Genomic DNA, 15,515 nt, shown 5'->3' on the forward strand with positions numbered 1-15,515 from the left:
ATTCCAACCTCTCCACAATGGCCAAGACCAGAGAGCTGTGTAAGGACATCAGGGATAAAATTGTAGACCTGCACAAGGCTGGGATGGGCTACAGGACAATAGGCAAGCAGCTTGGTGAGAAGGAAACAACTGTTGGCGCAATTATTAGAAAATGGAAGAAGTTCAAGATGACGGTCAATCACCCTCGGTCTGGGGCTCCATGCAAGATTTCACCTCGTGGGGCATCAATGATCATGAGGAAGGTGAGGGATCAGCCCAGAACTACACGGCAGGACCTGGTCAATGACCTGAAGAGAGCTGGGACCACAGTCTCAAAGAAAACCATTAGTAACACACTACGCCGTCATGGATTAAAATCCTGCAGCGCACGCAAGGTCCCCCTGCTTAAGCCAGTGCATGTCCAGGCCTGTCTGAAGTTTGCCAATGACCATCTGGATGATCCAGAGGAGGAATGGGAGAAGGTCATGTGGTCTGATGAGACAAAAATAGAGCTTTTTGGTCTAACTCCACTCACCGTGTTTGGAGGAAGAAGAAGTATGAGTACAACCCCAAGAACACCATCCCAACCGTGAAGCATGAAGGTGGAAACATCATTCTTTGGGGATGCTTTTCTGCAAAGGGGACAGGACGACTGCACCGTATTGAGGGGAGGATGGATGGGGCCATGTATCGCGAGATCTTGGCCAACAACCTCCTTCCCTCAGTAAGAGCATTGAAGATGGGTCGTGGCTGGGTCTTCCAGCATGACAACGACACGAAGCACACAGCCATGGCAACTAAGGAGTGGCTCCGTAAGAAGCATCTCAAGGTCCTGGAGTGGCCTAGCCAGTCTCCAGACCTGAACCCAATAGAAAATCTTTGGAGGGAGCTGAACGTCCGTATTGCCCAGCGACAGCCCCGAAACCTGAAGGATCTGGAGAAGATCTGTAGGGAGGAGTGGGCCAAAATCCCTGCTGCAGTGTGTGCAAACCTAGTCAAGAACTACAGGAAACGTATGATCTCTGTAATTGCAAACAAAGGTTACTGTACCAAATATTAAGTTCTGCTTTTCTGATGTATCAAATACTTATGTCATGCAATAAAATGCAAATTAATTACTTAAAAATCATACAATGTGATTTTCTGGATTTTTGTTTTAGATTCCGTCTCTCATAGTTGAAGTGTACCTATGATAAAAATTACAGACCTCTACATGCTTTGTAAGTAGGAAAACCTGCAAAATCGGCAGTGTATCAAATACTTGTTCTCCCCACTGTATGTGTGTGTGTGTGCGCATGTGTGTGTGTCAGACTCATTTGTTCCCCTGCTTGGCCAGGCCAGGCAGGTTTTATCTACAGGAAGTGTTTAGGCCAACTGAGCCTCATGTGAGCCGTACTTCCTGTCTGCAGCACAGATAAAGGCAGCATTCAACAGCGGGTCTGATTGCAACTCTAAACACTCTTTAATGCCTGGCAGTTCAAACATAGGGACATAACCAGAGATATTCAGAAGCCTTGATAGAAAGGAGCACAGTCATTCAGATGAATCCAACTGAAGAGTTGAACCCATGTGTTCAGCTGACTGGGGTTAATGACCACTAGGAGCTGACCACAGTGAGATCTGCATCCAAATAAACACATTCATTCCCCTGACCCATGTGGTTGTAGTGTGATCACATCGGTAATGTATATTGCTCTATTCTATTTCTGTGGGTGACTGCGTACCGAGCTCAATACCAACATGGTATGCACAGAATTCCACACACACACACACACACACACACACACACACACACACACACACACACACACACACACACACACACACACACACACACACACACACACACACACACACACACACACACACACACACACACACACACACACACACACACACTCACACACGCACACACACACACGCACGCACGCACGCACGCGCACGCACACGCACGCACTTGCCCAGACAGACAGACAGGGCAGACAGTGGCTGTGTTCCCATGCCCTCTGTCATCCCTCCAGATCTGTTGTGTTGTTCCTCCATAAGGGCCAGTGCCTAAGTGCTGTGACTGTGCTGTGGTGTCATTCAGTCAGGGAGTTGTACAGTAAAGAGTGATGTTTCAGACTGACTTGGTTTAATGAAGCTCTGTAATAACACCTCCCCTTCCAAAATAAGCCCCAATCACAAGACAGAGGAAAGGCAGGGTACAGCGCCATGTGACAGGTCATGTGACACGCCACCACTTCCTGTTCTAAATTAGGCCCTAGGTCAACAATGACGGGATGGAGAATTGCATGAATGAGTATGTACAGTACAGTTAGACGTGTCCAATCTTATGGATCTCGCGGATGGGCCATTGTGTGTGTGTGTATTCCTACCTTGGTGATCTCGGGGTCAGGACACTGACTACTCATATACTGGCAGTCATCCCTGGTTCTACAGATATTGTCACACCAGCCACACAGATGACCCTGGTCCTCACGTCCCCAACACTGGGAACAATCCCCACTGCCGACCCCACAGTTGTACACCTCCACTGAGAGACAGATGGAGAGGGAGGGGACAAAGGGGGGGGCTTTATTAACACAATACATTCTGCTAGGACACATAGGCTATTTGAAAGGGCTCCATTACATCACCGCATGGGCTGCGTATATCATACTGAACCTATGTCAGTTCCTTTGGATTAAACATATTTTCAACATAATATAAATAAACCCAGAGAAACAGAGAGGGAAGACAAAACAGAAACCCAGAGAAACAGAGAGGGAGGACATAACACAAACCCAGAGAAACAGAGAGGGAGGACATAACACAAACCCAGAGAAACAGAGAGGGAGGACATAACACAAACCCAGAGAAACAAAGAGGGAGGACATAACACAAACCCAGAGAAAGATAGAGGGAAGATATAACACAAACCCAGAGAAACAGAGAGGGAAGATATAACACAAACCCAGAGAAAGAGAGAGGGAAGACAAAACAGAAACCCAGAGAAACAGAGAGGGAAGATATAACACAAACCCAGAGAAACAGAGAGGGAGGACATAACACAAACCCAGAGAAACAGAGAGGGAGGACATAACACAAACCCAGAGAAACAGAGAGGGAAGACAAAACACAAACCCAGAGAAACAGAGAGGGAAGATATAACACAAACCCAGAGAAACAGAGAGGGAGGACATAACACAAACCCAGAGAAACAGAGAGGGAGGACATAACACAAACCCAGAGAAACAGAGAGGGAAGACAAAACACAAACCCAGAGAAACAGAGAGGGAAGACATAACAGAAATCCAGAGAAACAGATGTGCGTGTTCATGTTCCAGCACCTCCCACAGAGAAACCATTTGTGCTTGTGTGTTTTGATGACTGAGCAGTGAGTATGGTATGAAGCATTAGTCCTGTAGTAAAGTATGCAGTTCTTCTGGCTGTAGGTCAGTTCTTCTGCTCTCAGGGCTCACATGGCAAATACCTGGCCTGTTAACATTGAGAATATACTAGCATCTGGGACTAGGCTTGTGCGTGTGCGTGTGCGTGTGCGTGTGCGTGTGCGTGTGCGTGTGTGTGTGTGTATGTGTGTGTGTGTGTGTGTGTGTGTGTGCACATGCCTGTGTATGTGTGTGTATAATCTTACCGGTCATGGGTTTAGGGCTGTCAATGTACTTGTCCAGGTGTCCCTTTCTCCGCAGGCTGAGCTGAAACACCTGACTCCTCTCCGCTGTGGTAAGCTACATGGACAGAAACAAGCTCGCTGATTGGCCATTTCACCATACACAACCAGTAAGCATGGCTTTGATTGGCCATACACTAAACATCTTATTTCTGACTGGCACCTTCACCAAAATTGTGTTGAGTGACACGTGCTTCTAGGAAGGTGATTGGTTGTACTCACCATCACTCCACTGCACTTGACCTCTGAGACACTGTTCAGCCATCGAGCCTCGTACCGCTGCTCACTCCCAAAGTCACACTCAAGCTCCTCCTGCTACAGAACAAAACAAACCGAACAGTCCTCATGACAATAAAACCTTAATTTATAAACCAATCATAAGGCTGCCGCAGTCTGACATCACCCAGGAAAACAGGGGTTTGTGGAAACACATTTTGGGATAGATATTTTGCCTTTAGAAATGTTGCTAGGTCTTTATTTTCCCCATCCTAGCTTGATTGACAGTCTGTTTCTGCTTCAGCCGACTGCTTTGCAATTGGATGGATCCATGCCAAACATTGGCTAGACAACATTGGCAAGACAGCTACAGCAGCAACAGCCTGGCACCAAGGATACTCCATGTTTTCACATAGTTAGACATGTTTGTATTGGAGATTGGAGATTGTTTTAGTTCCATTATCAGCATAGTGGCTGTTCCATCTAGTTGAGCTAGATACCCATTAGTCGAGCAGGGTTGATCTTCCTGGGTTCATTCTATACATGTACGAACACTATGTAGGGAATAGGGTGTCAACTGAGACATAATAACAGGAACCTGGCTGGGAGAAAACTGTGTCCCCCTGAACAACTCTGGTAACCATTGACAACCCTGGGAGGGGAAGAATGCAAAACATCTAAACAGCACAGGATAATTGTCCCTGCCAGGCAGAAATTCAGAATCATGTATAATTCATATTCATCATATTCATCAACATCTGGGCGGTAAAGTGTGTGTGTGTGTATGTGTGCGTGTGTGTGTGACTCTCTATCACAATATAAATCCAGTGGGAGAGTGTGTGAAAGGGCACAGGGTTATAGTTACGACTGACCAGACCTGGCAACTAGTCAGGGATGGAATGTCACATGCTAACAGAGTCAGACCCTCATCACAGATACAATATCAGCTTCTGGCTCACATTCAATATGTTGAGGTTAGGATTAGGGTTATACAGACTGATCTGAAATCATTGTCTGAAGGTACAAAATTTACAAAAGTAGAAAGATAGGCTGAATAGTACTAAAGATTGCTATATGTTCTTTGAATGTCTCCATATGTCTGTAAATGACTGTATACATACTGAGAGATAAGACATCAGAGAACCTGTCTCTAACTGAATGTTCGGCTATGAAAAGCCAACTGACATTGACTCCTGAGGTGCTGACCTGTTGCACCCTCTACAACCACTGTGATTATTATTATTTGACCCTGCTGGTCATCTATGAACGTTTGAACATCTTGGCCATGTTCTGTTATAATCTCCACCCGGCACAGCCAGAAGAGGACTAGGCACCCCTCAGAGCCTGGTTCCTCACTAGGTTTCTTCCTAGGTTCCTGTCTTTCTAGGGAGTTTTTCCTAGCCAGCGTGCTTCTACATCTGCATTGCTTGCTGTTTGGGGTTTTAGACTGGGTTTCTGTACAGCACTTTGTGACATCGGCTGATGTAAAAAGGGCTTTATAAATACATTTGATTGATTGATTGAACCTGGTGGGAACAGACAGCTACGAGGTGAGAACCTGGTGGGAACAGACCGCTACGAGGTGAGAACCTGGTGGGAACAGACAGCTACGAGGTGAGAACCTGGTGGGAACAGACAGCTACGAGGTGAGAACCTGGTGGGAACAGACAGCTACGAGGTGAGAACCTGGTGGGAACAGACAGCTACGAGGTGAGAACCTGGTGGGAACAGACCGCTACGAGGTGAGAACCTGGTGGGAACAGACAGCTACGAGGTATCATTCTGGTTCTAACCTCTCCCACACAGTAACTGCAGCTGTCTCAGCTCACTCCCAAAGAGCAACCATTTAGGGATTGATGACTATGATTCCCACCAATCTCCCTCTAAGACCAAGAGTTACTTTAGTCCTATCCGGCTGTACCACATTTAGGATAATATCTAACAAGGGTAAGGGTATACTGTACCTGCTCCACGTTGCTTAGCGACAGGGTGAAGTCTTGGGTTATCCCTGAGGGTGATGGTGGAACATCCTTGGCCACAAGAGTTGGACAAGAAGCAGAATTCTGCAGGACGGGAAGTGACACAAACACTCATGGGTTAAAGAAAACAATGTAAAACACCTGTCCTGTTTATGTGGCTGAGAGGAGGAGGAAATAAGAGGGTGAAGCTCTGCTCTGCTCAGAGGGAAACAACAACATCCTAAAGTGGAGCGGCAGTGAGACACACCAGATGGCAAAGATGGCGGAAGAATGGCAGGATGGGGCTCAAAGCAGAAGACCTGAACTCAGACTTTATTTCTGACCATCTTTACAGAACCTCATATCGGACTTTTACTTAGATTAAGATAGGACTTTTATTTCGATTAAGAAAGGAATATTATTTTGATGAAGATATGACTTTTATTTTTCAGTCAGGACATTTATTGTCATGGTATGGCCCGACTAACTCACTCTGACTCACCTAACCACACTCCTCCAGTTGAGTACATCAGTCTCTCTGGACCCAATCAGACCCTCTCCTCTCCTTTCAGAACAGCTGCCTGTGAGTGGGGCTCCTAATAGTGGCAGAGGGACATAGCTGTGTGTTAACACTCTTGGCTCTAACACCAAAGGCAGTAGAAGAGTGGGGTGGCTGGCTGTACCACAGCGGTGATGCTGTCAGGGCATAGGTATGCTCAGAGGAGGTGAGGAGTGTCTAGGGGGGCTGTGATAGCTATAATGAACTTAACGAGCTTGTCTTGCCGTAACATAACAATAGTTAAAGGGATAGGTGTTCTCATCACAATTAAAGCTTGTCAGATGTTTTTCTCAAAAGAGGTCTGAAAAAATAGGTTTAATATTGAGCTCAGTCTTCAATGACAGATTTTGACCATTTTGAAAAAATCATTGCTAACATTCATTTTCCGATAAAAGCTCCTCACACTTGAGCACAGTACACACTAACTGGACACCATGGCAACCTTATACAGCATTGTACATAAGACAGGAAAAACTGTGAAACAGTGAACCCATTCTTCAACACACTGGCTCCAGTGGGCCTATCAAAAGCCACCACGATGAAGAACTGGGAGAGAGGGTTTTGGAAAGGTCAGAGAGGCTTTAACATGGCCCATTATCTCGTTGGGAGTATGTTAACCATGTCTCCCGAGGTTTTATGGGCTGTTTTAAAAATGGCTGACAACAGTAAGATAGCTTTGACCTGGTATGACCACATGACTTGCCGGGCTGTTACAATGCCAAATGAGAATGAACTGAGATCATCATAGGAGCTTGTGATTGGTTGCCACTGATCTAGGGTTTAGTTGAAGTCTTCCCCTCTAATGTTTAAAGGGGCAATCTTCCGTTGCTACATCTAGTTTTGGACTTATAAATGAATGATATGTACCCATTGATTCTTGAAGAATATAACTTAGAAATGCCTCATGAGCTTAGTTCAACTGTTGTACCCCATCAGAACCCAAAATATAAGCTTGTTTAACTTCAATGTTTGTAAACAAAGTACGTATTTTAATTGAACCTTTATTTAACTAGGCAAGTCAGTTAAGAACAAATTCTTACTGACAATGACGGCCTACCCCGGCCAAACCTGATATGCAAACAAACACTGTATCACATGATAACACATGTGAAACTATAATGTTGACATCATGGATGGTCAGACTTGTATCCACAGCTTTGTTTATGCATTTGAGAGTGGTTACATTTCTTCAGTCCCACACTTCAGCGTTTTACTTAAACAATGGCGGGATGCCGTTTTGTTATTGTTTCAACTGCGGATTGCCCCTTTAAGGTCAGGACTAGTGGGGAACTGATCCATGCTTATTATTGCTACTTATACTTACAGTATGTCTGATTGGAGTGGTTTAAAACAGAGGGGTAACTCACCTCTAGCAGGCTGGGTTTGGAGTCGTCTTTAGTGGAGAGGCAAGAGTGGCTGTTTTGGTCCCAGTAACATCTCCACCTGGTGCTTAGACAGCTGATACACCTGAAACACAGGACAACACACATAGATAACAATTAGACCATCTGACATGGGCCAAACACACACAGATGAGACCTGGAGCCTGTAGTAAACACTCAAACACACCCAGTGGACAAACCCAGTGGACAAACCCAGTGGACAAATCAGTGGACAAAGCAACATGCAAGGTCGATCATGGTTACACTGGCACAGAGAGAAGATACTAAACAGAGAGCTCCACTATTCATTAGGACCTACGCAGTCTGGAATCCCTGAGGGAGCTCTATGTGTGTGTGTGTGTGTGTGTGTGTGTGTGTGTGTGTGTGTGTGTGTGTGTGTGTGTGTGTGTGTGTGTGTGTGTGTGTGTGTGCGTGCGTGCGTGCGTGCGTGCGTGCGTGCGTGCGTGCGTGCGTGCGTGCGTGCGTGTGTGCGTGCGTGCGTACGTGATTGCGCGTGTGTGTATATGTGTACTGTGTGTGTGTGTTTGTGCGTGTTTGTGTGTGTGTCTTCCCAGATAGCAGCCCAAATTGGAACACCTCCACTGTGTGTGTCTCTATTGCCTGCGGGTGGAAGACAGATGTTCCAACACCTGGAGTGACAGCCCCTCCAGTGATTCCCTGTCTGTCTCCATACAACCATGGGAGAAGGGGTGCAGCTTGCCGATTAAGATTGGAGAGATGGAGGGGTTTGCAGGAACGTGGAGTGGTGTGTCTGTGTTAGACTTGGGCGGTAAGCCGTATATACTGTATACCGGGGTATTTGGAAACAGCCACGAGATGTTTTTTTAATACAGTCAATACCGTTGAAACTATTTCTTTGGAGTTTTTTCTACATTTGAATATTTGTAGCTACTTTTTGCAAAGACCTTAAACCAATTTGTGCAATACGTTAGGAGATAAAGAAGATTGCGTTCTTAATTTCACCTGTCACATAATTTTTCATTGTTTACAAGCACACAATGACGAGAGACCGGAGCCTTGTGAATCACTCACTGTTGTGCAGCATGCGCCAGGTGATTTAGTTACCGTATGGAATTCAAAACTAAATGTTTGCCAGCTAGATATCTTATAACTATTAAGTTAACTGTCTAAAATGTGTTAAATGCTCTGCAGTTGTGCATTTGGTTTGCTAATTTAGTAGCTAGTTAGCTATCTAGCTAAGTGGTTAGCTTCTTCCAAAATCAAGCTTCGCTTGGTAGCAGCAGATAATTGCCTCCTGGATCAAGAGCCTTGCTGTCTAATATTTGTTTTGTGGGTGCAGAAAACTGTGAGTAGCATTTCTGAGTTACTTGTATACCTTTATGAGATGGGATTTCAGTCCTGCAAATAGTTTAGGTCAGAGACTGTATAAAGTGTTTGCAATGTGCTTGTTAGCATTTAGTTAGCATTCTCTATGGAATTTTACATGTACTTGCTATCATTTATAACCTTAAGATTACAGAGGCTCAGTGGGGTTTGAATATAGCACCCCTTGTGTTCAGAGCAGGTATTACCGAATATCCTGGTATGACAATCTGGATGCGGCCAAAGCCTAGTGTGTTTTCTGGTGGGGTGGGGGTGATTAGAAGCAGACAACCTGTCACGATCGTCTTGATAAGAGAGAGAGGACCAAGGCGCAGCGCGTGAAAAATACATCTTCTTTTAATGAAGGAAAAAACAAACACTTACAAAATAAACAAAACAACCGATCGTGAAGCTAAGAAACATAAGTGCTGACACTAAACACATAGACATAGACAACTACCCACACCAGCCTACTGCCTATGGCTGCCTTAAATATGGCTCCCAATCAGAGACAATGAATGACAGCTGTCTCTGATTGAGAACCAATCCAGGCAGCCATAGACATAACTATACAACTATACTCTACTCTGCCCCATACACATACAACACCCCATAGACTAGACAAAACACACAAAAACAACCCACCCCAACTCACGCCCTGAACAACTAAATAAATAAAAGAAAAAGGAACAATAGGTCAGGAACGTGACACAACCCACTCCAGGGACTCTTATTTTATTTTTATTTTTTTTCACTAAATGTCTCACTCACAAACATACAGAAACGCACACAACACACCCACACACAAACACTCTTTCTAGCTTCTTGTCCTTTCTTGCTTGTCCTATAGAGCCATGCTGAACCCCCCACCCCTGACCCTCACACACGGAATGAACATACCACACACACTGAACACACAGGTGAGCTTTTACTCTCAGGGCCTCTCGGTGAGCACTGTGGTTAAACACACACTCTCAATCATGTCTCTGTCAAGGAGAAAGCTGTTAGGGAGAATAGACATTATTAAATGGGGAGAGGAAGGGGGCAGAGGGGGGAATGAGAGACACCGAGGGATAGTGAGAAGGAGGGAGACAAAGGGTGAAAAAGAGGGGAAAGTGTGTGAGAGACTGAAAAGATAGAAAGTGGGGAGTGTGTAAAGAGAGAAAGAGAAAGAGAGAGAGAGAGAGAGAGAGAGAGAGAGAGAGAGAGAGAGAGAGAGAGAGAGAGAGAGAGAGAGAGAGAGAGAGAGAGAGAGAGAGAGAGAGAGAGAGAGAGAGAGAGAGACGTTTGGTTTGCCGGGGCGTTTGGTCTGAGAGGAATGCTCCCCGTCTAGTTGTCCATTAGCGCCTCACCTAGAAACCACACCGACCCGGCTGTGAAAGAGCACTCTCAACACACACATACACACACACCATTCTGAATACAAACACACACAGTACCATTTCAAAACAGACGCAAGACCCACAGAATCAGGCTTCAGTCCAAACGCAGAACGAAATAAGCCCGTATCCGGTTACAGTGTTATAGTGAAATTCTAGTGGACACAGAGAGCCTCTCTCAGTCTTTCTGGAGTTATTAACTTCTTTGGGACTGGGGGGCAGTATTGAGTAGCTTGGATAATAAAGAGTAAACTGCCTGCTACTCAGGCCCAAAAGCTAGAATATGCATATAATTAGTAGATTTGGATAGAAAACACGCTGACGTTTCTAAAACTGTTTGAATTATGTCTGTGAGTATAACAGAACTCATACGGCAGGCAAAAACCTGAGAAAAAATCCAACCAGGAAGTGGGAAATCTGAGGTTTGTAGTTTTTCAAGTCATTGCCTATCGAATATACAGTGTCTATGGGGTCATATTGCACTTCCTAAGGCTTCCACTAGATGTCAACAGTCTTTAGAACCTTGTTTCAGGCTTCTACTGTGAAGGGGGAGAGAATAAGAGCTGTCTGGCAGAAATCGAGTTAGCTGCGTTCCTTTTTCTTTCTAAAGACAAAGGAATTGTCCAGTTGAAACATTATTGAAGATTTATGATACAAACATGATTCTATACATTGTTTGACATGTTTCTACGAACTGTAATATAACTTTTTTGACTTTTTCTCTGAACTAAGCGATCGCGCATTGAGCATTTGGATTACTGGGCTAAACGCGCAAAAAAAAGGAGGTATTTGGACATAAATTACTTTATCGAACAAAACAAGCATTTATTGTGGAACTGGGATTCCTGGGAGTGCATTCCGATGAAGATCATCAAAGGTAAGTGAATATTTATAAAGCTATTTCTGACTTTTGTGACACCTCTCCTTCTTTGGAAAATGGCTGTATGTTTTTCTGTGGCTAGGTGCTGACCTAACATAATCGCAAGGTGTGCTTTTGCCGTAAAGCCTTTTTGAAATCTGACACAGCGGTTGCATTAAGGAGAAGTTTATCTATAATTCCATGCATAACACTTATATCTTTTATCAATGTTTATGATGAGTATTTCTGTAATTTGATGTGGCTCTCTGCACTTTTACCGGATGTTTGTTTGAGACAATGCATTTCTGAACGTAACACACCAATTTCAAATGAGGTTTTTGGACATAAAGATTAACTTTATCGAACAAAATATACATTTATTGTGTAACATGAAGTCCTGTGAGTGCCATCTGATGAAGATCATCAAAGGTTAGTGATTCATTTAATCGCTATTTCAGACTTTTGTGAGCCCTCTCCTTGGCTGGAAAATGGCTGTATGGTTTTCTGTGACTAGGTGCTGACCTAACATAATCGTTTGGTGTGCTTTCGCCGTAAAGCCTATTTGAAATCGGACACTGTGGCTGGATTTACAATAAGTTTATCTTTAAAATGGTGTATAATACTTGTATGTTTGAGGAATTTTAATTATGGGATTTCTGTTGTTTTGAATTTGGCGCCCTGCAATTTCACTGGCTGTTGGCGAGGTGGCGTCCCACATATCCCAGAGAGGTTTAAGAGAGAGAGCAACTTTTATTTATTTTAGTTTTTTAACCTTTATTTAACTAGGCAAATCAGTTATTAAGAACAAATTCTTATGTACAATGATGGCCTACCCCGGCCAAACCCTCCCCTAACCCGGACGACGCTGGTTCAACTGTGCGCCACCCTATGGGACGATCACGGCTGGTTGTGATAGAGCCCAGGATCGAACCCGGGTCTGTAGTGACGCCTTTAGCACTGCGATGCAGTGCCTTAGAACGCTGCACCACTCAGGATCCCACAGCTTGAAGTGATTAAATGTGGATAGAGTCTAATCTAATCTGCGGTCTTCATTTAGCAGCCCTGTGCTCTTCATGTGAGAATCGCACTTAGGGCATTATCACCTTCAGCAATACTTCACACTATCAGACCCCACTGTGGACCTCAGAGGCATAAAAGAACACACACACATATTCACCTACTTACATACACATGTATACACACACACACACACACACACACACACACACACACACACACACACACACACACACACACACACACACACACACACACACACACACACACACACACACACACACACACACACACACACACACACACACACACACACACACACACACAAGGTCATTTTCACACCACTAAACCAATTTGACAAGTGAGCCAAATTAACAAACCCTAAGATTGCCTCTGAATGCATACACATACACAGTCATTTATAGGTAGACACATACTGTATATTATACTCAAGTCTACTTTCACACCTCCAAAGCGACATGATAAGTGTGCAAGAGGGACACATCCAAACAGTTAACAGATCTGATCACCATTTACACACATATACACACACACACACACACACACACACACACACACACACACACACACACACACACACACACACACACACACACACACACACACACACACACACACACACACACACACACACACACACACACACACGCACACATGCACACACACACAAACACACTGATCCAGAGATCTGCTCATGAGATAAGGCAGATCCCGAAACATGGTCAAATACGCAAATAGGAAACCAGCTAGCTGTCCTCCAGAACAGAGAAGCCTCTCTCTCTCATTTCAATTCAAAGGGCTTTATTGGCATGGGAAACATATGTTTACATTGCCAAAGTAAGTGAAATAGATAATAAACAAAAGTGAAATCAATAATAAAAAATTAACAGTAAACATTACATTCACAAAAGTTTCAAAGGAATAAATACATTTCAAATGTCATATTATGGCTATAGTGCATTCGAAATGTATTCAGACCCCTTGACATTTTTCCACATTTTGTTACGTTACAGCCTTATTCTAAAATTGATTAAATCGTTTTTTCCCCTCATCAATTTACACGCAATAACCCATGACGACAAAGCAAAAACAGGTTTTTAGAAAACGGAAATAAACCATTTACATACGTATTCAAATAATTTACTCAGTACTTTATTGAAGCACATTTGGCAGTGATTACAGCCTCGAGTCGTCTTAGGTATGGTGCTACAAGCTTGGAACACCTGTATTTGGGGAGTTTCTTCCATTCTATGCAGATCCCTTCAATCTCTGTCAGGTTGGATGGGGAGCGTCGCTGCACAGCTATTTCTAGATCTCTCCAGAGATGTTCAATCGGGTTTAAGTCCTGGCTCTGGCTGGGCCACTCAAGGACATTCAGAGACTTGATCCGAAGCCTGCGTTGTCTTGGCTGTGTGCTTAGGGTCCTGTTGGAAGGTGAACCTTCTCCCCAGTCTGAGGTCCTGATTGCTCTGGAGTAGGTTTTCATTAAGGATCTCTCTGTACTTTGCTCTGTTCATCTTTCCCTCGATCCTGACCAGTCTCCCAGTCCCTGCCGCTGAAAAACATCCCCACAGCATGACGCTGCCACCACCGTGCTTCACCGTAGGGATGGTGCCAGGTTTCCTCCAGATGTGATGCTTGGCATTCAGGCCAAAGACTTCAATCTTGGTTTCATCAGAACAAAGAATCTTGTTTCTCATAGTCTGAAAGTCCTTAGGTGCCTTTTGACAAACTCCAAGCAGGCTGTCATGTTCCTTTTACTGAGGAGTGGCTTCTATCTGGCCACTCTACCATAAAGGCCTGATTGTTGGAGTGCTGCAGAGATGGTTGTCCTTCTCTGGAGCTCTGTCAGAGTGACTATCGAATTCTTGGTCACCTCCCTGACCAAGGCCCTTCTCCCCCGATTGCTCAGTTTGGCCGGGCGGCCAGCTCTAGGAAGAGTCTTGGTGGTTCCAAACTTCTTCCATTTAATAATGATGGAGGCCACTGTGTTCTAATGTAACAAAATGTGGAAAAAGTCAAAGGGTCTGAATGCTTTCGGAATGCACTCCATGTACAGTGTTATAACGATGTGCAAATAGTTAAAGTAGAAAAGGGAAAATAAATAAATGTAAATATGGGATGTATTTACAGTGGTGTTTGTTCTTCACTGGTTGCCCTTTTCTTGTGGAAACAGGTCTTGCTGCTGTGATGGCAGACTGGTATTTCACCCAATCGATATTGGAGTTGTTCAAAATTGGATTTGTTTTGTGAATTCTTTGAGGGTCTGTGTAATCTCAGGGAAATATGTGTCTCTAATATGGTCATACATTTGGCAGGAGGTTAGGAAGTGTAGCTCAGTTTCCTCCTCATTTTGTGGGCAGTTTCTCTCCTGTCTCTGTGGTCAGCAGTCACGCTGGCTACGGACATACAGACCATACAGGCCACAGCCTCCACATGAAAAAACATCAACAGAACCAACCAAAGCTCCTACTTACAATTTCCTTACTTTTGCTTCCACAGTATATTAATTCCACATTCCACATAAAGCCTCGACCAGGCTGAATTTAAACTATGCTAATAGACATAGACAAATTTAACCAACATCACCCTCACTGAGTACAGAGGGTAAACTATTCAATTCAATAAACTATATTTAATCCCAATAAACAAATGTTGCTAGGCAACATACAACATGAGAGATACTGTACAGCCAACCAACAACATACAGTACAACACAAATATAAACAACACAGCTCCCCTCAGTGACACTGACACTGGTTTCTATAGCTCTGCCGCCCATTCTGATTGGCGCTCTATGTGCGATGAGAATGCCATTGAGACTATAGATGACATTTGGCCGACATTTGAGTAATGCTAGGGACTTGGCAGAGAACTCTGCTCAAGGACGGGGCTGTTTGCGTGCCTCAAATTTCCCACTTATGATCCAGCTATTTCAAATCAAATCAAATTGTATTTGTCACATGCACCGAATACAAAAGGCTTAGAACTTACCGTGTTATGCTTACTTACAACAATGCAGTTGTTAAGAAATGTTTTACTAAATAAACAAAAGTAAAAAATGTAATTTAAAAAAGTAACACAAAATAACAATAATGAGGCTATATATAGGGGGTACCGGTACCAAG

General features: G+C 44.1%; 1 protein-coding gene across 1 annotated transcript in view; it reads right to left on the reverse strand.

Annotated features, from left to right (window-relative positions):
* The window catches only part of LOC139542833 (plexin-D1-like), a 138,357-nt gene that overhangs the window by 101,566 nt on the left and 21,276 nt on the right, over positions 1-15,515 (reverse strand). Inside the window, exons 8-12 of the mRNA XM_071348710.1 lie at positions 7,753-7,852; positions 5,833-5,931; positions 3,875-3,967; positions 3,617-3,710; positions 2,358-2,515 (exon numbers count right to left, since the gene is read on the reverse strand). Of these exons, the coding sequence (XP_071204811.1) occupies positions 2,358-2,515; positions 3,617-3,710; positions 3,875-3,967; positions 5,833-5,931; positions 7,753-7,852 (544 nt within the window). The remainder of the gene's footprint in view (positions 1-2,357; positions 2,516-3,616; positions 3,711-3,874; positions 3,968-5,832; positions 5,932-7,752; positions 7,853-15,515) is intronic.

This window comes from Salvelinus alpinus, chromosome 17 (assembly GCF_045679555.1).
Source record: "Salvelinus alpinus chromosome 17, SLU_Salpinus.1, whole genome shotgun sequence".
NCBI classification, from domain to species: domain Eukaryota; kingdom Metazoa; phylum Chordata; class Actinopteri; order Salmoniformes; family Salmonidae; genus Salvelinus; species Salvelinus alpinus.